The sequence below is a fragment of the Grammomys surdaster genome, unplaced genomic scaffold, assembly GCF_004785775.1.
Source record: "Grammomys surdaster isolate TR1022 unplaced genomic scaffold, NIH_TR_1.0 125606, whole genome shotgun sequence".
Taxonomy (NCBI): domain Eukaryota; kingdom Metazoa; phylum Chordata; class Mammalia; order Rodentia; family Muridae; genus Grammomys; species Grammomys surdaster.
Window position 1 is genome coordinate 1716082 of NW_021620449.1, and position 23210 is coordinate 1739291.

General features: G+C 43.5%; 2 protein-coding genes across 5 annotated transcripts in view; one reads left to right on the forward strand and one right to left on the reverse strand.

Moving 5' to 3' along the window:
- Rtp3 (receptor transporter protein 3) overlaps positions 1–985 on the forward strand; it is a 4583-nt gene extending 3598 nt beyond the window's left edge. For all 4 annotated transcript variants that reach the window (XM_028787108.1, XM_028787111.1, XM_028787110.1 and 1 more), the window contains one exon: positions 1–985. This exon ends at the window's left edge or, in 3 of these variants, runs on beyond it. In XM_028787108.1, coding sequence (XP_028642941.1) covers positions 1–505 — 505 coding nt within the window. In that variant the 3' untranslated portion in view covers positions 506–985.
- Positions 986–3783: 2798 nt separating this feature from the next.
- Lrrc2 (leucine rich repeat containing 2) lies at positions 3784–22972 on the reverse strand. The gene is made up of 8 exons (XM_028787127.1): positions 22848–22972; positions 20333–20540; positions 18633–18789; positions 15016–15152; positions 9317–9462; positions 5602–5757; positions 4101–4237; positions 3784–3833 (listed from the first exon to the last, which is right to left on the reverse strand). Exons 1-8 carry the CDS (start codon positions 22970–22972, stop codon positions 3784–3786), a joined length of 1116 nt encoding a protein of 371 aa, XP_028642960.1.
- Positions 22973–23210: the final 238 nt, after the last annotated feature.

Genomic DNA, 23210 nt, shown 5'->3' on the forward strand with positions numbered 1-23210 from the left:
CTCAAAACCATCAACTACTCCAAGACTGACAATCCAACAGCTGTCAGTAGTAAGCTCACCTGCTCCCAGCTGTGTCATTCAAATGCCTTCTCCCATCCACAGCAGCGGAGCAGCACATGTGGCAAACAAGAACACCATATCCAAGACCCCAAAGTCATTGCGAGCATCCTCTTTATATGCCCCACCCACTTCCTCTGATGCCCCACCCACTTCCTCCTCATGGAGACCACCAGCAAACACCACTTGCCAAGTAGAGAGAAGCAGCCATATCCACCCACAAAGCCAGTCTTCCTGCTGCAAAGCTTGCTGCGGAGCCTGCTGCGGGGGCTGCGGGGCCTGCTGCGGGGTTTGTGGGGCCTGCTGCGAGGGCTGCTGTAAGATCATCTTGGGCTGTTGCGCGTGCTACTCTGAGACCATCCGGCTCTACTGCGAGAGCTGCTCAAAGAGTCCACTATGTTGCTTGCTCTTTCTAATCTTATTGTTATTGTTGTGGTACTTATTATAAAGTACAATATTTGAGCCTTGAAAAAATAACCCTGAGTGGGAAAACAAAAAGAATTACAACATCCCCCAAAAAGTCACACATTGCGTAATCCCCTTGTCAATAAAATCAGTAGAGTCCAGAGTTAGCTATCAGAACTGGAGAAAGGGGAAAGTATAAAGCCACTGTTTAAGCAATGTGGCCTTTGTGGAGAAGAATGATGAAGATATTTGGGAATTTGGTGGAAAAGGTAGCGGCCTCTCAGCACTGTCCATGCACTAAACTTCCTGTCTTCAGATGGTTAGTCTCCTCAGGCTGGAGAGACAGCTCAGCGGTTAAGAGCACCAGGTGCTGCTCCAGAACTCCTGAGTTCAATTCCCAGCAACTACACGGTGGCTCATAACATAACTATAATGGCACCTGATGTTCTCTTCTGTCATGCAGGCATATGTGTAAATAGAACGTTCATATATACATCAATAAACAAACTTCTTAAGAAAATAATTCCTTTTCTTTTCTTTGGTTTTTCTCTCGCCATGGGGAGGATTAGGCTAGGTTTGCGATCTTTAACAATGTAGTTAAAGTTGGTTTGGAAGTCACTAGGTGATCCTAGGTTAGCCCAATGTTCACAACAATTCTTCTGCCTTGGCCTCTCAAGTGCTTGAGTCTCAGATATAAGCCACAATGTTCAGCACATAGTTAATTTTCTGATGTGACTTTTACCTAAATACATTAAAAAAAAAAAAAAAGGCATGACTTTGACCTATCAAAAAAAGAATGGAGTCTGGAGTGTTGAGGACTCAGAACCATTCAAGAAGCCTTGAATCTGGGATCTCCTCAGCAAGTTCTGCACATTTCGATGTCAGTTTGAGAGGGTTTGAGACAGGAGTAGTAAAGTGAACACTTAGGTTCTCAATGGTCTCCATGCAGCTACTGTGTGATAGGAATAAGAGCTACTGTGTGATAGAACGGGGAGGGGAAGGAGAAGGGGGAGGGGGAGGGGGAGGGGGAAGGAGAGGGAGAAGGAGAGTCCTATAAAAGTCCAACTTGGGAATTGGGGAGAGATCTCAGCTGAAAATGCCGCTCAGGTACAAAGACCCAAGTTCAGATCTCCAGCATAAGTGAAAAGCAAACATGGGGTCATGTATTCCTTCTGCGCATGCGCAAGAGCGGGGTAGTGGGGGCCGCTGAGACGGACAGATGACTGGCGGTCACTGGCCAGTCAGTGCAATCAGAACAGTAATCTACAAGTTCAGTGAGAGGCACCGTGTCAATAGTAAGAATAGTAATAAACAACAAGGTGGTACACGCTACACACACACACATGAACACACAGGGAACAAGGCTTTTACGCAAAGGCTGGTTTTATTACAATTTACATAATTTATGAACAGTCTATTTGTGTGAAATTCCACACTTCCATCTTTTCACATTTAGTTTTCATATTTTGATATAAAGCAGGTACTTGAGTATGAAATAAAATCCTACAGTCACTCGAGTAGGACTAACCATCAATTTAAGTGTTGGGAAGATGTTTCGTCCTTTAGCCTGCTTCTGGACAGTTTGCTTTCTGTGGAAGTGACGCTCTACTGAGACGAGGATAAAAACGCTTGGACCGTTCAAACTACCGACAGGCAAAAGACGAAAATACTGAAGCACCAATATTAATCTTTCTTCTTTCCATTTTCTGTGTGTTGCATGTTTTTGCATGTGTGTGGGGTGCGCCTGTATGCGTGTGTCCATGGAGAGGCCGGAGTTTGAATCACACTCTAGCATCCTTCCACTTGATTTATTGAGGCAGTATCTCCTATTCAAAACGACAGCTTCCGGTATCAAAACAACAGCTTCCGGTAGGCTTGGCCAGCTAACCAGTCTGCACTGGGCACCCAGACGGAAATTGCAGGTGGTTCTTAGATTTGGGTAGCAACAGCTTTAACCGCTGAGCCATCTCCCAGCCTTTCTAACACTTTTGTTTTAGGGTTTTGATTTTTTTAATTGTGTGTATGTGGTACCTTTTTAAATTACATGATTCTGAGAGCAAATTGGTTCTTCGGGTTACAAAAAAAAAAAGTAAAAATAACCCCCTTATTTATTTTATTTGTTTATTTTTAATCACAGACAACGTCCTTCCACCCCAACCTAACTGGTTAGGTCTTGCTGTGCAGTATGGTAGCCACACGTGACTATTTAAGTAAATTGCATTTAAAATTTAGTTTTCAAGGCTTTTCAGACACTAAGTGGCCCATCCCTGGACTTCATGGCATCTAACAACACTGACACAGAATGTTCTCCTCACTGCGAAGGATGTGGTGGGCTGCACTGGACCACACGCAGAAGGAGTCCACTCACACACAAACACACAATACATATTTCTTTCTTCTCTTCAGTACAACCAGCCACTTCCTGTTTGTTTTAGCCTAAGACACCAGTATAAAAATAGAAGCTTTATACAGTTCTTCCAGCGATGTGAACGTGATTCAAGAACAGAGCCCAGAAGAGTGCCCTGGCTTTGCCAATGCAAATTAACATCCCAGGGGCTCCTGACAGCCCACGGCTGCCCTCCAGTGGTCAGAGCCCTCCTGTGATTCCCAAGTGGAAGTCAACGTGGGATTCCCATGTGGTCTCCATGCTCTGCCCAACACCTATAGGAATGAGCCCTGAAGGCATTCCTCTGCTCTTTGAGGACCACCAGGTGAGCATTCAGGACAAGACCAAGCACAGCGTTCCGATCTTCCCAGGCTCGAGCTGTCTGAGCATCTAGTGCCGGCTGCGCTCCATATATCAGCCTTTCTTTCCACACTCAAGACCTAAGTCATACTTTCAGGCTCTCCTGAGAGACAAAGTACAACTTAAAAGATACTTGGCAAAAAGAATTTGCAATGTGGAAGTAGCAACTTGTTTAGACCCAAGGAGCATTGTTCTCAATAAAAATAAACCATATACTGAAACATTTTCAAATCTGTAAATTCTCTATTTCATCCACAGCCCTCTAGCCCTTGATTCCTGAACGTAATGCATCCAGTTGCAAAACTTGCCCTGTATGTCATAATTTTTTAAGTAATGTGTTTCCTAAAATATTAAATATGCAGTATTTAGGACAAGTATATGTATTAGTCTGCTAACGTTAACATATAAGCAAATTTACCAATAATTTGAATGTTATTTTTCTTAACAGTGATGATGGTAGTTTCTAGACATTGTCCTTAAATTAAGCACAAGCTGCAATTTCAATAAGAGGTAACGCATATAGAAAGATTTAGAGCACAGGGCAGTAAGATTTTGTGGTCTTCTGGTGGACCAAATCAAAGCTGAAGACTAAATGACACTTTGGTGGTGTAACTGGGAACAGCTTCTGTAATAAAGAAAAAATATAAATACATACTTAGATATTTATTTATTTACTTTTTGTTTTGTTTTGATTTTTGAAACAGAGTTTCTCTGTGTGGAGCTGGACCAGGCTGGCCTCAAACTCAGTGAGATCCACCTGCCTTTGCCTCCTGAGTACTGGGATCAATGGTGTGTGTGCTATCATTTTGGTTCACAAATAGCCACAAATAAATTTTTTTTGACAATTTGATTTATGTCATTTCAGATGGTTTTACATATAGTCCCAACTCACCTCTTTCTTTAAGGTCTTCAATATATGCTTTCATAAATTCTTTATCAAAATGCTGGCGGTCCTGTTCGCTTTCTACTGTGTCATCAGAGTCTTGACCTGGGGTCTTATCAATGGGGTTATCCATAAGACTTATAAATCTGTAGGAAAAGTACAGAAAGTACATGTGTTTACTGTGAATGTTCGGCAGCAAAGCTCCTCTTCTGTGTGTTGGAGAGATGTCAGTAGTCAAGGGCACGGGCTACTCTGCCAGAAGACCTGGGTTTGATTCCCAGAATCTGCATACTAGTTCACAACCACCATCTGGAACTCTGGGATTCAATGTCCTCCTCTGATCAATGAGGGTACCAGGTATGCATGTGGTTATACATGCATGCATACAGGCAAGCAAAATGCACACATACAATAAAATAAATACAGCTTTTTATAAAGTAAAATTAAAAGAGGCAGGCTGACTCTGTGGGTTCAAGGCCAGCCTGGTCTACAGATCTACAGAGTGAGTTCCAGGATAGCAGGGTTATGTAAAGAGCCCCCCCACACACACTCTCTCTCTCTCTTTCTCTCTCTCTCTCTCATCCATTTATTCATTCTTCCTCTTCTCCACTGAGCCACATGAAGTTCATCATTCTTTTTCTTTAATCAAGGCTCGGGGCCTGGGGCTGAGGCTGGGTTGGCAGAGCGCCTCCCCAGCCTGCACACAGCCCTGGGTCTGATCCCAAGCCTCACATAAACTGTGCAAGCCTGTACTCCCAATATTCGGGTGCTGGAAGAAGGAGGGTGAGGGGTTCAAGGTCATCCTCCACTTCGGAGTAAATCTGTGGCTGAGCCACAGGAGACCCTGTCCAATAGAAATTAAGAGACACGAGTCAGCCAATCAGAATTCCCTTTTCCTCTACTATTCTGTTCACAATACACCACCCAAGAATTTTGGTCTTGGTCTCTTCACAATGATAAATGAAGATGTAGGGGAAGGTTCCTGAGCGCACAGTCTCCTGCCTTGTCTTCTGTCCACTCAGGAGTGATCAAGACATCACCTCAGAGCCTGCATAACCTTTACATGGATGTTTGTCTTTGTTTTGGGGTTCACTGAGGAAGTCAGAAAGATGAGGCAAACAAAAAGGCTCCCTTGAACAGTGTCTACTCTATCCATGGCAACAGGGATGTGACAAATGAGAGGTCTAGCCTGTGCTCCCACCTTATGCTGTCCAAAGGTAAGTGGTGTTTGTAGCTCTATAAATTTAATGTTTATACTCCTCGGGGCATTTGATAAACAAACAAACGCCTTCAAATTCCTGTAGAAAGTGGAGTAGGACCAAGTGAAAATAAAGCTTTTTGAAACAGAAAAAAAAAAAAAAAAAAGGAAAGTGGAGTAGGGTCAGTTTCTCAGGAGTCATCTAATCAGGCTCTAATCTAATCTAACGACTGAATGGAGCTAGAGGCGATTGGCTCTTGCCCCTGTGGAGAGGTGCTGGTCCTGGGAGCCCTCTCCTTCCAGTGTACTCACTTCAAAGGCGTGGAGGCATCACAGAGGGCCGTCGGAAGCTCCACCAGATGATCCCCACTGACAACCAGCAAGGTGAGCTTTCTGAGGTTGAGCATGGCTTGAGGAAGGTAGGTCAGCTTGTTTTTATACAGGAGGAAACTTTGTAGCTCTTCCAGTCTGCGGAGAAGCAAGAGCTCAGGTCCGACTCCACCCCCAGGAAACTACAACGCCTCGGCGCAGGGAAAGCCTGCCCGGCTTATTTACCACCAAAATGTGTGCAATCATGACCTTACACTTCACATTTACACAAAGGTATGATTTTTTTTAAATTATGCATGAAACTATGTAGATTTTACTTTTTATTGATTTAATTACCCACGGAAGACATGGATTACAAGAACAAGTTACAGAACAAGCCACGCTGCGCCTAAAAATCAATGTACTCCTAAGTGTCTCCTGCAGTTCCCAGGGTTCCTGGATTTGAGCAGTCTGTTTCCTTTCATACAACCTACTCTCTCTCTCTCTCTTTTTTAACATTAAAGAAGAAAGAAAGCCACATAACAAAAGGGAATGCAAAAAAAATATGTTTTATGTTTATTTTCTTTTGCTCTCTAGTTTATTCTAGTCTGGAGATCTTACCGCAGATTGTTTTTTGTTTTTGTTATTTTGTTTTTCATTCATTTACCATGTCTTGTGTAATACCACAAATATCTCCAAAAATTCCTGTCATTTCCTTTTTTTTAAAAAGATTGATTTATTTTATATCCGTGAGAACACTGTCGCTGTCTTCAGACACACCAGAAAAGGGCATCAAATCCCACTACAGATGGTTGTGAGCCACCATGTGGTTGCTAAGAATTGAACTCAGGACGTCTGGAAGAGCAGTCAGTGCTCTTAACCTCTGAGCCATCTCTTCAGCCCTCCTCTGTCATTTCAAACACAAACACGTGTCACTTGGCCTCCTTAGCCCAGGAAGTGCCGTGTTCACTCCTCATGACAAAGAGTAGAGAGATGTTCTCTGGAGTGACCTCAGGCCTAAGCCACCACCAGTCTGTAAACCCTAAAAGTTTATTGACATATTCGTAGTAAGACTCTAAACTCCAAGAGGACATGGGTTGTTTTTCATCCATTATGCCCAGCTTGCCTTCCAGGCCCTGCAATAGAAAGCCTAATAATATCAGTGGCACAAATGAATGAGTGAATGAATGAATGAGTGAATGAGTGAATGAATGAGTGAATGAATGAGTGAATGAATGAGTGAATGTATCTGTCTATCTTTCTATCTTACATGTTTCAGTCAGTGCAATAATTACTATTTAAAGAACAGGTTACATTTTACATTTATTTTTATTTGTGTGTGGGCACATGCTTGATAGTACCAGTGGCATGAAAGAATGCATGAATCACTCAATCTACCTTCTATGTTTTTTAATTATGTGTACATGAGTGCAGGTGCCAACAGAGGCCGGAGTGTTAGATCCCTGGCACTGGAATTACAGGCAGTTATGAACTTCCCAGTGTGGGTGTATTTGGGAAGCTAAACTCAGGTCCTCTAGCATAACAGTTAAATACTCTTTTTTTCTTGTTTATTTTGTTGTTTTTTGAAAACCTGGTCTCGCTCGCTCTCTCTCTCTCTCTCTCTTTTTTTTTTTTTTTTTTTTAGGTTTTTCGAGAGAGGGTTTCTCTATGTAGCCCTGGCTGTCCTGGAACTCACTCTGTAGACCAGGCTGGCCTGGAACTCAGAAATCCGCCTGCCACTGCCTCCCAAGTTCTGGGATTAAAGGCGTGAGCCAACACTGCCTGACAAGACCGGATCTCTTTATGTAGTCCTGGCTGTCCTGAAACTTGAAATGTAGACCAGAGTGGTCTTGAACTCACAGAAATCCACCTTCCTCTGTCTCCAGAGTACTCAAACTAAAAGTGTATGCCACCGCATCTGGCTATACTGGCTATCTTTATAGCCAAGCTACCTACCTCTCCAGCCCCTTTACTTTCTCTCAATGTTTTTTTTTTTCATTTTAAATTACACACACTTATGTGTATCTGTACATGATGAAGTACATTAGAGTGTAGCTGCCTGGCGAGCCAGATCCCATGGGCCAGGAGTTGCAGGCAGGTGTGAGCTACCCTATGTGGGTTCTAGGGATGGAACTTGGGTCCTCTGCAAGAGTATTGGTCTTAACCACTGAGACATCTGACCAGCCTCTCCATCTTATATTCTGAGCCAGGGTCTCTCACCAAATCTAGTGGTAACCAATTGGCTAGACTGGTTGCCACAAGCTCCCAGGAGTTGCCTGTCTTTGCTCACAAGAGCACGAGGGGTTACACTTGGGGGTAGCCGCACACTGCTTTTACAGGACTGTTAGGGACCCAACTTGCATCCTCATGCTTACAGAGCAGACATGTCACCCGCTGAGCCATGCCCCCAGCACATAACAATTGTTTTTTAAAATGAAATAGCTGCATGGGTATAGTTTAACAACATAACTACCACGTCAATTCTGTTTAGTTACACATTTTAAATTAATAGATGAAAAGTAATAAAAAATTTTCCTCACTGGTGTTTTTCTAAGCAGAGTAATGTTTCTATATATAGTAATGTCTCTAGACACAATAAGTTTTCTTTTCAACCTCTGTGAAGTAAAATTAACAATGTTATTCTATGAAAGATGAAACCTAGACCAGAAGCTCATATCAGGGCTGGAGAGATGGCTCAAAGGTTAAAAGCACTGGCTACTTGTCCAGAGGTCATGAGTTCAATTCCCAGCAACCACATGGTGGCTCACAACCATCTGTAATAGGATCTGATGCCTTCTTCTGTCATGCAGACACACATGCAAATAGAAAAAAAAATTATAAGAGGTTCATATCAGTAATCTTAGCACCCAGAAAGCTAATTCAGGAACATTGTGAGTTCTGAGTCCTTCCAGGCTACAGAGTAACCCCTTATCTCAAAAATCAAAAAATAAAGAAAACAAAAATTTCTTCGAAGCTGTTTGTGGTGGCACATGTTTATGGATCCAGGACTTGGGAGGTTGAGGCAGGAAGATCATGAGTTTGAGGCTAACCTGGGCTACTTTGTAAGACTCTGTCTCAAAGGAAGGTACAGTGAGATAGCTCAGCAGGCAAGGGTGCCTGCCACCAAGTCTCACAACCTGAATTTGGTCTCCTGGACCCACATGGTGGAAAGAGAGAATCAATTCCCACAAGCCAACCTCTGACTTCTATTCCCAAGCATGCATGTGCGCACACACACGCACACATGCACACAAACACACATGCACACACTCAGTTTTTAAGTGTACACCTTTAATTCCAGCACTCAGGAGGCAGAGGCGGGTAGATCTTTGCAAGTTCAAGATCAACTAGGTCTATATAGTGAGTTCCAAGCCAGCCTGGGCTAACAGGGGAGAATCAGTCATTACACAAATAAATAAACAGATAGATAGATAGATAAATAGATAGATGATAGATAGATAGATAGGTAGATAGATAGATAGATAGATAGATGACTGAAACAAATCAAATTTGCCAAGACAATAAAGACATGTTCAAATGCATACATGCACATATGTGCAATACACAATGGAAACTGTCTTATTCCATCATTTCCTAGAAACAAACTCGGGAAAATTAGTTGATTTCAAAGAATATTTATGTGCTAGCATAGGGCGCTAATGGTCTCAGTGCGTTAGTAATCAATTCATACACCTCACCTTAGAATGCAAGTAGCTACCTGTCTATATCTTGCGGCAGGTCACTCAGATCGTTGCTGCTGATGTCCAGCCACTGCAGACGACACATCCGCAGGACACAGATCGGAACGCTGGAGAACTTGTTCGCGGAGATATCCACAAATGTAACTTGCTTCAAATTACTTAACTAGAAGGGAAGAAGAGAACACTCTAATTACCCTCTGTGACAGTTAACCCTGGTTGGTAACGTGACAGGATTTAGAGTCACCATGGAAACCAGCCTCTGGGCACATCTGGGAGGCAGGGACAATGTAGACTGAGTTAACTGTGGCGGGGCTGCCATGTTCCCTGGGCTGGGGTCCTAGGCTGCACAGAAAGGAAAAGCAGGCTGAACATCAGCTTCCCTCCCTCTCAGCTTGACTACGCAGTAGAAGTGACAACCTCAAGCTCCCGGTACCACAGCTCCTGTCATGATGGATGGTACCCTCAAAGTGCAGCCAAAGTAAAGCCCTCCTTCCAAGAGCTTCCTTTATCAGATGTTTTGTAATGGCATCAAGACACGTCACTAATACACCTTGTGAAAACAGGGAAAAAATTCAACTACTAATGTTTAGAATAACATTTGTTTCTCAAAAGCATCCATGAGTATATGTATCACAGACCAGACCTACTATGTGTTCCAGAGCACCTACTGCATAGCATTCACTGTGCTTCCTGCTGGGATACTAACGTGAGAAGCACATTATGGCTGCCTGCCCTTGGGAGGTAATATTTTTACAAATGAGCAAAGCAATTAACTCATGTAGTAAGAGTTGACAAGTCTCAGCTTTCAGGAAGTTAAAGAGTGACTCTGTCCAGCAGCATGATGGAGAGGCGATCAGGGGTCCAAAAGGATTTCACAGAGGACAGAAGACTGGAATTGGGTCTCCCAGGTGGGGAAGCAGCATGTGCAAAGTCACAAAAGACAGAGAGTTCAAGTCTCTCCTTGCTGTTGTTGTTTAGTTTGTTTGTTTGAGATAGAAAACCTTGACTGTCCTGGAACTCACGATGTAGACCAGGTTGGCCTCAAACTCACAGAGATCAGTGTGCCACTGCTGGGATTAAAGGTGTATGCCACTATGGCCAACTAGAAAGCTCAACTCTTACAGAGTATGATGGCGTGGTGAGAAAGAACTGCATCAGGCTTGACAAATCTTGAGGAAATCCACATTTGCAAGGGTCAGGTGATATGATAAAGATTGATCTTGTGTGACTTCGGTAGCTGAGCAGGTTGGGTTCTTCTGTTATGGCTTTATATCCACAGTTCTTGTTTGCAAGGTGCCAACTCAAACACATGGAGAGATATATATTTACCTCACTGCAAACCTATGAATCTTGAATAAAGTTGAACAGATGTTGCATATCTGGAATTGTTATGAATGTTTGGTAGCTACTAGGAAACACAAGAGCTTTTTCCTTTTTAACTTACTTATTTGGAGAGTGCATGAATAAAATCAGAGTGACCTCTCAAGGCACATTTGCAGGCCACCAAGATGGCTCAGTGGATAAGAGTGTTTGCAGCCAAGCCTGACGATATGAGTTCAATCCCCAGGGCCTACACTAGGGAAAGAAAACCAACTCCCAAGAGTTGTCCTCTGAGTTCCACAAACACCCACACACACGTGCACACAAGACAAATAATGTCATAAAGAAATCTAAAACACAGTGCTCAAAATTACTAGAAACACAGAGTAAGTTGGACCAAAGTAGAAGGGAAAGGCGTGGGGCTCATGCCCATGTTTACCTTAACACGAATCCCATCTTCATGGGCCAAACACGCTCTACCAAAGGCACACGTTCTGAATGTGTTCTTGTCTGGAATTCTGAAAAATGAATGTGAAGGCCCTCCTTGGCTTATAGGAAGTAGCATTATTTGAAAGGGTTAGGATGTCTGTCCCTGTTGGTAAGTGTGGCCATATAGGAGGAAGTACTTACATCACTAGGGGTGGGTGTTGAAATTTCAGAAACTCAAGTCAGGCCCGGTGGCTGGCTCACTTTCTCTTCCTACTGCAATCTAGACATAGAATTCTTGGCTCCTTCTCCAGCACATGTCTGCCTAGATGCTGCCATGCTTCCCAGCATGATGACAATGGACTAAACCTCTGCACCTGCGAGCCAGCCCCCATGAAATGCTCTCCTTCACAAGAGTTGCTATGGTCATAGTATCTTATCACAGCAACAGAGATCACAACTAAGGGGCTGTTAATGTATCAAAAGAAAATACTGTGTTTGTTTGGATTTTTTTAATGAATGGGTGGGGCCAGCACACACACACAAACACACACACACACATACACACACACATACACACACACACACACGAACATGTATGCTGAGACCAGAAGAGGGCATCTGATTCCCAGGAGCTAGAGGTAAGGTATTGTGAGCTATATATATAGACACACGGACGCAGGGAAATGAGCTCAGATGGTCTGCATGAGCAACAAGCATTCTTAACTGCTGATCTATCTCTCAACAGCATTAACCAACGAAGAAGGAAGTTCCATGAATATAAGAGGCAGTTTCTGGCTAGAGATGGGTCAGCGGTTAAGAGCACTGACTGCTCTTCAGGAGGTCATGAGTTCAAATCCCAGCAACCACATGGTGGCTCACAACTGTCTGTAATGGGATCCAATGCCCTCTTCTGGAGTGTCTGAAGATATCAACAGTGTACTCACACACATAAAATAAAAAAATCTTGAAAAAAAAAACAAGAAGCATTTTTCCATTAGTTACTTTCATCAGTGGCAAAGCAAAACGTCCATAAAGCACACTGAAACTGAAAGTTCTATTTGACTAAAAATCCCAGTGTCATTATACGAAAGGAGAGAACTTGAACTGAGAAAATGCATCCATAAGCTTATAGAATATTTGCTTATTGGTGATTGATGGGGGAGGGCCCAAACGATTATGGAAGTTACAAATAAACAAATAAATCCTAGAGTTAAAGACTGAAACAACTATCCTAAAACTCCAGTCTCAGGAAGCTAAGGCAAAAAAGGATTGGTTGTTGAGGTCTCAGGCTGGGATACAAAGGAAGACCTCGACTCTAAGAGAGACAGAGAGAGAGAAAGAGGTGGGGGGGAGGGAGAGAGACAGAGAGAAACAGAGAGACAGAGACAGAGAGAAAGGGAAAGACAGACAGAGACAGAGATCCATTACAAGAGTTTAATATCAGATTCAAAATTGCAGAAGAAAAAAAATCAGAGAGCTGAAAGGCAGGCCAAAGAAACTGTCCAACCTAAAGAGGTTTTAAAGGATGAAATCTGGAGGTGGACAGACGGCTCAGTGGTCTAAGGCATGCAGAAGACTAGGGTTCCATTGCCCACAACCACACATATAGCTCACAACCATCTGTAACTCCAGTTCCAGGGGACAAAGTGCTCTCTTCTGGCCTCTGAGAGCACCAGGCATGCATGTGATAGACATATATACATATATACAAAAATATTCCCACAGATAGATAGAGCGATAGATAGATAGATAGATAGATAGATAGATAGATAGATAGATAGATAGATAGGCGGGTGGGTGGGTGGGTGGGTGGGTGGGTGGGTAGATGGGTAGATACTCAGGTCTCAGCAGCTAAGGGCACCTGCAGTTTTGCAGAATACCTGGGCTCAGTTCCCACCAACCACATATCTACAACCATCTCAAACACCAGTTCCAAGGGGTTCTGGTGCCCTCTTCTGGTTATTGAGGGTACTGCACACATATGATATATATGTATGCAGGCAAAAACATTTCATAAACATAAGATAAAAATAAATTATTTTAAAAAAGACAAAATCCATAATACCTTCTGGGCATTTCAATCACCTTGTCCCTGTTATCATAAGGTCTATGAAAATGTTAATACACCAGACAAAAACCTTACTCTAAGGATAGAAATTATATAATGCATATATTTTTGGTTTTTTTAGACAAGGTTTCATGTGATGCGGACAAGACTTCCACTTCCTATATGGCTTAGGATACTCTTGAACTTCCTGATCCTCCTGCCGCCACCTTCAGGTTCTGAGGTTGCTGGCTTGTGCCACCAAACCTAGTTTTCATAAAGTTCTGGAGATAAAGCCTACCCAAGGCTTTGCACATACTAGATAGGCTCTACCAACTTAGCAGCAACCCTAGCCCTAGAAATACTAATAAAAGAAGATGAAGCAAAAGATCTCAATCTCGCACAAGATATTTTAATTTTATGCCTATTTAGTAGATAATATCTGTCATCTAGAATGGAGATCTTGATTTACTATTCACTGAGACAAGACTGGAAATAAAGGAGTAAATCTTTTCTCATATGGTCCTAACTGGCTGACGTGGTCCCACAGATAGAACTTCAGAGATGTACTAACTTTAAAAACAGACATTAGATTCACTCTGTATTTATGGAAAAACAAGATTTTAAATGATCATCTGATAAAGTACAACAGAGAAAAATGAACAATTTTTATCACCAAATAAAACTCAAGGGATATCTTGTGCTAACAGAAAGGATCTGCTGGGGATGGTTGTTGCTTGCAAAATTTGTCACAAGCGCTGGCTTTCCTGAACACTGCTGAGTGGGAGGCAGCACCTGGTAACCAGCCACTCATCTCACCCTGATGAGCTTGGCAATGGTAAAGTCACGACGCAACATCCGCTGCTCAAATCTGCGCATGCTCTAATGCTCCAGTCCGCGACTCCAACTCTACTTAGACATTCTGGGTGGCGGTGAGCTATGTCGTCTTTCTCTGTCTTGCTCCCTTGTCCCTAATGCAATCCTTAGACAAATCCTTCAGAGAACACTCTGTATCTGACTCTGTATCTTGACACTGTACCTTACCTCCGTTCATCGCCCCGTCACACCCTAGCTCAAGGTGGTGCCGTCAGTCATTTGCACTCGAGCAATCCTTTCTTTTAATTCCCCAGACTTTAAAGAGGTAGACTTTGCATGGCATGAAACACACCCATCACAGATGTACAGCGGACCATAACCCAACTTCAGGATACCTCTATCATCTATGCTCAGATTTTCTTCCTCCTATGTTGCTCTCAATTTTATCACAAGGAAACCGTCAATCTACATAGTATGTCTACAAGTTTTTCTTTCTGGAAAGTTCATGTAACATTCTTTTAAGTCTGGTATTCCTCAAATTCCTCACTTATGTCATAATATATATGGAGTTAGGCGAGGGTTTTAATTTTCCCAAGACCCTTTATTGAATTGGTTGTCCTTTTTCTATTGAATTATCTGGGTGATTCTGTTGAAAATTCAGTAGATTGTAAATCCAATATAATTGGACATGATGATGCACACCTTTAATATCAGTCTACACTGCATGTTTCAGGCCAGCCAGAACTACATAGTAATACTGTATCTCAAAATAAAACTACAGTATATATGTAAATATATTATAGAGGTTTATCTCTGCACTCTCAATTCTGTTTCATTTTTTCTATCTGTCTGTCTTTCCGTTAATTCTTTGCTGTGACTTTATAATAGTAACTTTTGAAACTGCATCTCGAGTTTTGTCCTATTTCAAAGTTGCTTGGCAACTCATATTTTTACGTAAAGCTTTAGAACAACCTAGCAATTTAAAAAACAAACAAACAAATAAACAAAAACAACAGAGGTTTGAGTAAAGGTTTCTCCCAGTACAGAGCGCTCCATGTCGTTAAGTTAGATAAATCAAGTCATAGGGCAGACGTGTTTGTTTCTTACTTCAAATGGCAGCTCCATCAGGTCCAGATTCCCAGAGCAGTCCAGCCTCTCTAGATTCTCACAGTCTCCTAACTCCGGGGGAATACTCTTCAAATGGTTGAAACTCACATTGAGTTCTTTCAGGTTCTTCAAGCGACCTGGCAACACAAAATGTTAACCTCAATTGAGTTGGTCCTTCAAAGTCTTTTTAAGAAAAGAAACAAACTAGGCATGGTGGTACAGGCCGTTAAGCTCCCTGCTCAGAAGACAGAGAAAGGCAGACCTCTATGAATTCCAGCCCAGCCAGATCTGCACAGTGAGATTCTCAAAACCAAACAGAACAGAAACAAATCTCAGGCGTGAAACCTTCACCTAATGACAAGGAGCCCAGACATGTCAGTGAGCGCCCCATTTCTAGTACTGGAACTATGTCACACCCAACGAGCCCGTCTCCAAAAGCTACATAATGAACCTATCTGTCTCAAAAAGAAATTTGAAGAAAGAAAAGGAAAAAAACAAAAGAACCAAAAGTGAAAACAACAAGAGGTGTGCAGATATAAAGCAATTCTGTGTTTGTATTTCGAGTGCTCTTCTTTAGCTGTCTGCTCATCTTAGGCACTTCCGGCTTTTGTCCGAGCATTCCGCTGTAGGCGCTGGGTTTGCTGGTCGGTGTCACTTCCCTAGTTCTTCCAACCCTGGTGATACTAAAGTTAAGGTGTGGACTAGTTACTTTTCTGTTGCTGTAATAAAACATCATGACCAAAAGCAACTTGGAGAAGACAGTTTGAGGTTGCAGGGATGGCTGGGCTCGGAGATTAAGAGCACCGGCTGCCCTTCCAGATGTCCTGGGTTCTTCACCCAGCATGCACGCGGCAGCTAATAACCCACTAATTCCATTTCTAGGGGATTCGGCACCCTTTTCTGCCCTCTTCGGGCACTGCATGCATGTGGTACAGTCACATGTACAGCCAAAACACCGATATACACAAATAATATGTTAAAAATCAAAAGAGGAGTCGGGCAGTGGTGGCGCACACCTTTAATCCCAGCACTTGGGAGGCAGAGGCAGGCGGATTTCTGAGTTCGAGGCCAGCCTGGTCTACAGAGTGAGTTACAGGACAGCCAGGGCTGCACAGAGAAACCCTGTCTCGAAAAACCAAAAAAAAAAAAAAAAAAAAAAAAAAAATCAAAAAGGAAAAAAGGAAAAAAACAAAAGGCTTATCTTGATTTATGGTTCCAAAGAGAAAATCCACAACAGCAGAAAGGGAACGACATAGAAGGAGAAGCAGGAAGCTAGCTGATCACATGTTCTCCCGCTGCAAGAAGTAGAACAAATCTATAGACCCTCAAAGCCCGCCCCCACTGACGTACTTCCTCCCCCAGTGCTCCACTTCCAAAAGATTCCACTTCTCCCAAACAGCGCCACCAACAGGGACCAACCTTTCTCACTCAAACCACCGCAAGGTGTAAAGGGGATTTGTCCTCTGTCCAACCAGGCACCCTTGGTGTGCAAACCCTATGAGAGTTGAATCACACGCCCCGACTGTAAAGATTAATGCAGGTCCTAGGATAGCAGAAAATGCGGTGCTTGCTGGTGGGCTCTAACAGGGCATGAGCTAGACACAGAAATATGGACAAAGTTCTGCGTGTGTGATAAATGACTAAACGGAACACACGGCTTACAGATTGCATGTAATGCACCATTTATCTTTTACATCTGCATTCTTTCAGTTGTAATGTCATGCTTCCCAAAGAATATATAAGTCAAATATATAAGTCAAGCGGGGTGTGAGCATGTCCAAGAGAACAGAATGATCGAAAAATGCTGTATTCTAGTTCTGACTCTATTTTTAATATTTATTTTATTTGTATGTGTATGTATGTGCACCACATACACGTGGGAGTCTTTAGTGTTAGAAGAAAAGGACATCAGATCGTCCCTGAAACTGGAGTTCCAGGCAATTATGAATTGCCATGTGGGTGCTGGGAATCAAACCTAGGTAGGCCCTCTAAGCTGCTGAGTCATCTTTCCAGTCCCCTAATTCTGATTCTTGTTTGAAAATATAGGCAGCCAGCTACAGCCAGCTCCAACCTAGAAACTAGCATAAGAATAAATCATAATACTCCAAAAATCACAAGGACTTTGAATAACAGAATGAGGTACCCAATACTTCAGTGTTGATGAATTTACCCAGTCTGTACAGCACGATCTCCATGCTATCATTAAGGAAATTACAAACGTTGGTTGGCCAAATGATTGCCCAGCTCACACACTGGCCTCAGGTGATGACCCAATTGCTGCTCTCAGCCCTTCCCTCAGACCCACCCCCACTCCACTGCCCATCACTGCTGGGGGCACATGAGAGTTTTGTAGGGAATTTTTAAAACACCAGTACCTAACTCGGGTGTGGTAATGCATGTCTGTTAGCTCAGTACTTAGGAGGCTGAGGCAGGAGGATCAGCATATGGAAATCTGAGGGCAATTTGCAGAGAGGTCACAGCGCTCTCCTTCCACGGGTCTGCATGAGTACTGGGGATTGAAGTCACTTGTCAGTCTTGGCAGTCAACACCTTTATCTGTTGAACCGTCTTACCAGGGCACCTTGTAATCATCCCACACTGCACATAACAAAGTAACAGGTCAGACAAAGCCTCTGATAACTGTCCAGTGACTCCTGGTCTAGTGTCCTAGGACATGTGAGAGTGGGGTCAGTCCCAGGAATGTTCGACTTTTAGACATTGGGACATGGCAGTGTCATCTGCAAAGTTCAAGAATCAAGCAGTGAGGTTTTTTTTTTTTAAACTCAGTGTTTTAAGTAAGTTTTTGATTTTGTGTTGGACCACATTCATGGCTTTCCTGGACCTGGTATAGCCCATGAGCTAGACACATGTGTGCTAGTTCCTCAGACCCCAAAAGAAAGAAAGACATCAATAATCATTGTAACTTCATTTTAAGAAGATTCAACCAGACAATGAAAGATCAAAAATTATTAACTGTTGGCTGGGCATGGTGGTGCATGCTTTAAATCCCAGCACTTGGGAAGCAGAGCCAGGCAGATCTTTGTAAATTTAAGGACAGCCTGATCTACAAAGTGAGTCCAGGACAGCCAGGGTTCTGTTATACAAAGAAACCCTGTCTCACAAAAACAAAAAAACAAAAACAAAAATAAACAATTATTAAATGTTGATCAAACAAAATGACATAAACTAAGCTAAACATATCAGTGGATGACTATATTATCAATGGATGACTACTTAGACACAATACATTTTATCCTTCCTTTATAATAATCTTGTTATTAACATGTCTCTACTACTCTGCCTTCCAAGTGCTGGGAATAAATGTATGCACCACCATACCCGGCAACAAAAAAATTCCTGAAGTGTTGCCCACTCATATGACTTCAGGGTTCTAAGCAACTGTCAACTATCTACTGATGCTGAGCCGTGCAGGTGGATCGTGGTACTTTATGTCCCAAAGAGGACAGAGCCACGGTGAATCGGCAGCTTTGGGAACAGGGAAACCGCTGAGGGACACCCAGGAGCAGAAGGAAATGTGGTGTTTGCACTGTGTCACCCTGCTGATTACTTGCCTGCTCACTACCAGCAGTGACCGGAGATTCCTGCCGAGTAACCTACCAATTTCAGCTGGAAGACACGTGATTTGGTTTTTTGGCAAATCCAAAATTTTCATCGCTTGAAAGAGCTCAATGTACTTTGGAATGACCTGGATGAGGGTGCTGTGAATGTGCCATTCTCTGAGGTGTGTCTGCTCCTTCAGCGAATCAGGAAACTCCTGAAATAGAAGGAACAGCATCAGTCAGAGGCAGCTCCTCCGTGTGCACCAAGCCTGACAGGCCAAGTATGAAAGGCATGTGAGAACATCAGAGCCAAACTGTGGCCATTTCTACAGAAGCCAAGGGTGGTTGACACTAATATCACAATAGCAGATTAGCCTTATTTCAATATTAAAATCAAATTCTAGTCAGGTCTAGTGGTGTAGGCCTGAAAGTCCAGCTGTTTGGGAGGTTGAGACAGGAGTATCATAAGTTTGAGGCCAGTTTGGACAATTTAGTGAGAGCATATCTCCAGATATAGCTAACTATACAAACTATTTAATGTATATAGTAATCAGAATATGGAAAAGACCTGGATTCAGTTCCCAGCACCTACATGCTGGCTCACAGCCATCTGTATCTCCAGTCCTAGGGGATCCGACACTTTCTTCACGTCTCTATAGGCACCAGACACTCATGTGGTACATTTACATACGTGTAGACAGATTACCCATGCACATAAAATAAAAAGTAAAATCTCAAAACAATTTTTATAAAAAGGTAACCTTCCAATTCGGTAAGAAACCTTTTCTCATAAAAATAAAGTGAGCTGGGCGTGGTGGTGGACATCTTTAATACCAGCACTCAGAAGACAAAGGCTGGTGGATTTCTCTGAGTTTGAGGCCAGCCAACCTGACTTACATAACAAGTTCCAAAATAACAACAACAATAATAATATCAGATGAATGTGGTAGCACATGCCTTTAGTCCCAGCATTCAGAGGCAGAGGCAGGCCAATCTCTGAGTTGGAGGCCACCCTGGTCTACAGATCAAGGGACAGGGAGGTTAACGCAAAACAAATAAAATGGAGGGCCAGTGGAATGGCTTATCGAGTAAAGGTGCTTGCCACAGCCTGACAACAGAGTCCAACCCCTGAAACCAACATGGGGGACAGAGAAAACCAACTCCCCCAAAGTTGTCCTCTGACCCCCACATCACACACACACACACAAACACACACACACACACACACACACACACACACATTCTGGTCCAGCAAGATGGCTCACTGGGTACATACTAAGCCTGAGGACCTGAGTTCAGTAGATAGGCACCATCTGTGTACCTACTGATCTAAATGATGGAAATGCAAAAGGAAAGTAGCAAGGAGGCTCATGGGATAATCTCAGTCTGAGAGAACTGTAGCTCACAAAACATTCACTGACTTAATTCTTGCCACAGTCCCATGCATACAAGAGGGGCTGGGGTTGTGGCTCAGGCTGGAAGCCATGAATCAATCCCCAGCACTGAAAAAAGGAACAGGTTTTTCTCAATGCATATAAAAGGAGCGTTCGTTTGATCAAGGCTAAAGCTCAACCCCAGCCACAGCACAACCATGGGTGTCCAGTTATAACAGACAGGCAGGCAGACAGGCAGACAGGCAGACAGGCAGACAGGCAGACAGGCAGACAGGCAGACAGGCAGACAGGCAGGCAGGCAGGCAGGCAGGCAGGCAGGCAGGCAGGCAGGCAGGCAGCCAAGCAGGCAGACACCTCGACTCACCTTCCACTGTGTCCCTGAAAGTTCAAACACAAATGGACTGTTCCGTTTGTCTCTGTCCTTGACTCGTGCACTCTGCCTGGCGACTGAATTCCTCTCTATCTTTTCCAGGAGCCTTGTGCTGGTGTCCACAAAGCCGTTCTTGCAGTACTCGGCCTGGGGCATGCCCTTCCTCCTGCACTCGGCTACAAAGTTCCACTCCTCCTTTATCCTAAGACAGGAAGCAGAACACAAGTTATTTCCTGGGGAAATAAGCAGCCTCCATCTTCCACTTCCCTGGAACCTGGTTTCCCATTGTGGGCTACCTAGGCTCTGTCTTGACCTCTTCTTCCTGCCGCCAGGGATGGAATCTTTGGCTAAACCTTCTACTAATGTTATCTATGCATTTGCTTAAGTGTGGTTTCTTCTAAACTATTGTGGAGTCATGTTTGCCTTTGACTCCTCATCCCCACATTTCTGTGGGTGACTCCCTAGGTCTGTCTCCAAGTGTCACCATCTTGTTTGTTTTGTTGAGTCAGAGGCTCCTACAACCCAGTCTGGCCTTGATCTCACTTTGCATGACCACAGACTCTTCATCCTCCTGTCTCCACCTCCCAGGTGCTGAGCTTACAGACATATGCTGCCTTGCTCTTCAGTAATCACTTCAATAATTAACACAGCACCAAAGGTTTCTATCACGAGAAGAACTCTGAGGATCATGAGTTCAATGCCACCCTCTGAAACACAGTTGTCCAGAGGACAACTCAAAGACGTCATTTCTCTCCCTCCATCATGCAGGTCCCAGGGATCAAAATTCAGATCCATAGATATAGCGCTAATGGCCTCTTCCTGCAGAGACATTCCCTTGCCTGTTTTTCTTGCTTCTGAAACTGAATATGAAGGCTGATCCAGGAAACATAGTGAGAAGGTAGCCCTTGGGCCCTGTGTCTTTTCTATATCACAGACTGCAGACCCATATAAACATAGCCTTTAATGCCAGCACTTGGGAGGTGGCTGCAGGCCGATGAGATGCTCAAGTTCATTCTCCATCACATGCGGAGTTCAAGGACACCCTGGGTTACTCAGACCCTGTTCTGAAAACAAATGGAGCTGGTGAGATGGTTCAGCAGTGAAGACACTCTCTGCCTAATGACCCAAGTTTGACGCTCCAGAGCCCACATGGTAAGAGAGAATTGACGCTTGCAAGTTGCCACCTGACCTCCACAGGTGTGCAGTAACAGAGGGCAAATGAGCATACATGCTAAATTGACTTTTTGACACTTGATCTTAGCCAAAAGGCCGAGAATCGATGCTAAATTGATTTTTTTTAAAAAAAAAACCAGATTATACATTGATTGATTGATTGGTTCACACTTTACACCTTTTATTGCTAACTTAAAGCTAACAAATACTTACACACACACACACACACAAAAGCTGGTGGTCGTGCACACCTTTCATCCCAGCACTCTGGCAGCATACGCAGGTAGACTCTGTGAGTTCAAGGCCAGCCTGTTCTGCAGAGCAAGTTCCATGCCCGTCAAAGATAAACAGAGAAATCCTGTCTCAAAAAAATCCTATTCTCAAACTCAAGAGATACACCTGCCTCTGCTGCCTGAGTGCTGGGGTGAAAGGTGTGCTTCACCACCGCCTGGCTCCATGTTTGTATAGATGAATATCCATGGATGAAGGCTTCAATTCCCTGTAGCTAGGTTCCAGAAGGTTGTGAACAGGCCAGCCTGGTCCTGGGATCTGAATTTGGGTCCTCTGAGAGAGCAACAAGCACTTTTAATTGCTGATCTATCTCTTCAGCTCCTCAACATAGTAGTGTGTGTGTGTGTGTGTGTGTGTGTGTGTGTGTGTGTGTGTGTGTGCACGGAGTGTATGTAGTGCTCACAGAGGCCAGAGGACAGCCTCAGACATCCTGGGGCTGGATCTACAGGTGGTTTGAGTTGAACCCTGGTCCTTTGCAAGAGCAGTAAGTGGTCTTAATCATGAGCCATCTCCGCAGCCACTCAACATAGGTTTTGTACAGAACTCTTTTACTCACACTTCATGAGTTTCTCGTACTCAGATTACATCATTTCAATTTCATTTCACTTTAATTCACTGTGGATGAGCACAATGAATCTTACCCAGAATTCAGCACATCAGGCAAAAGCTAAAAATGCATGAAGGAAGTGCTTAGCAGAAGCTTTGGGTGGACGAGTGAGCAAGTTCAGTGAGGAAGGCTAAGTGGCCTCATACTGTTTAGTACAGAGGGATTTCTGTACCATCTCTGTCCTCCTTGTGTCCAGCATGGTGTAGGAACAGTATGTAACTCCTCACAACTTTGGGTGTCTCTGTTAAAGTGCTTATGGCTTCAGCACACAGGTCATGAAGTGTATGGACAAAGTGGCCCTAGGAGTTGGAGATCCCAGTGAAAGAGCTCCCTCCGCCACAGCACACAGTCACCTGCCTGAATGAATGCCCACAGCACACAGCAATCTGCCTGATTGCCCACTCCCACCAAGCTCACACAACAGGCACCAAAATGTACTTCTCCAGGGCGCTCTTCTCCAGCCTTTCCGCCTCCTTCTTCTGCCATGCTTTGTGCTTCTTGACTCGAGTTTCCCATAAGGCTCTGACAACAGAGATATCAAACACGACCACTTTGTGTCCCATTTGGGGAGCAGCATAAAGTTACCTGTGGAAAAAAAAACATATGTCAGCTCCATATGCACATAGACTGGGCTTTCCAAACATATTTTTCAGTGTGTGTGTGTGGTGTGTATGTGTGTGTATGGTGTGTATATATGTGTGTGGTGTATGTGATGTGTATGTGTGGTATGTATGTATGTGTGTGGTGTATGTGATGTGTATGTGTGGTATGTATGTATGTGTGTGGTGTATGTATGTGTGT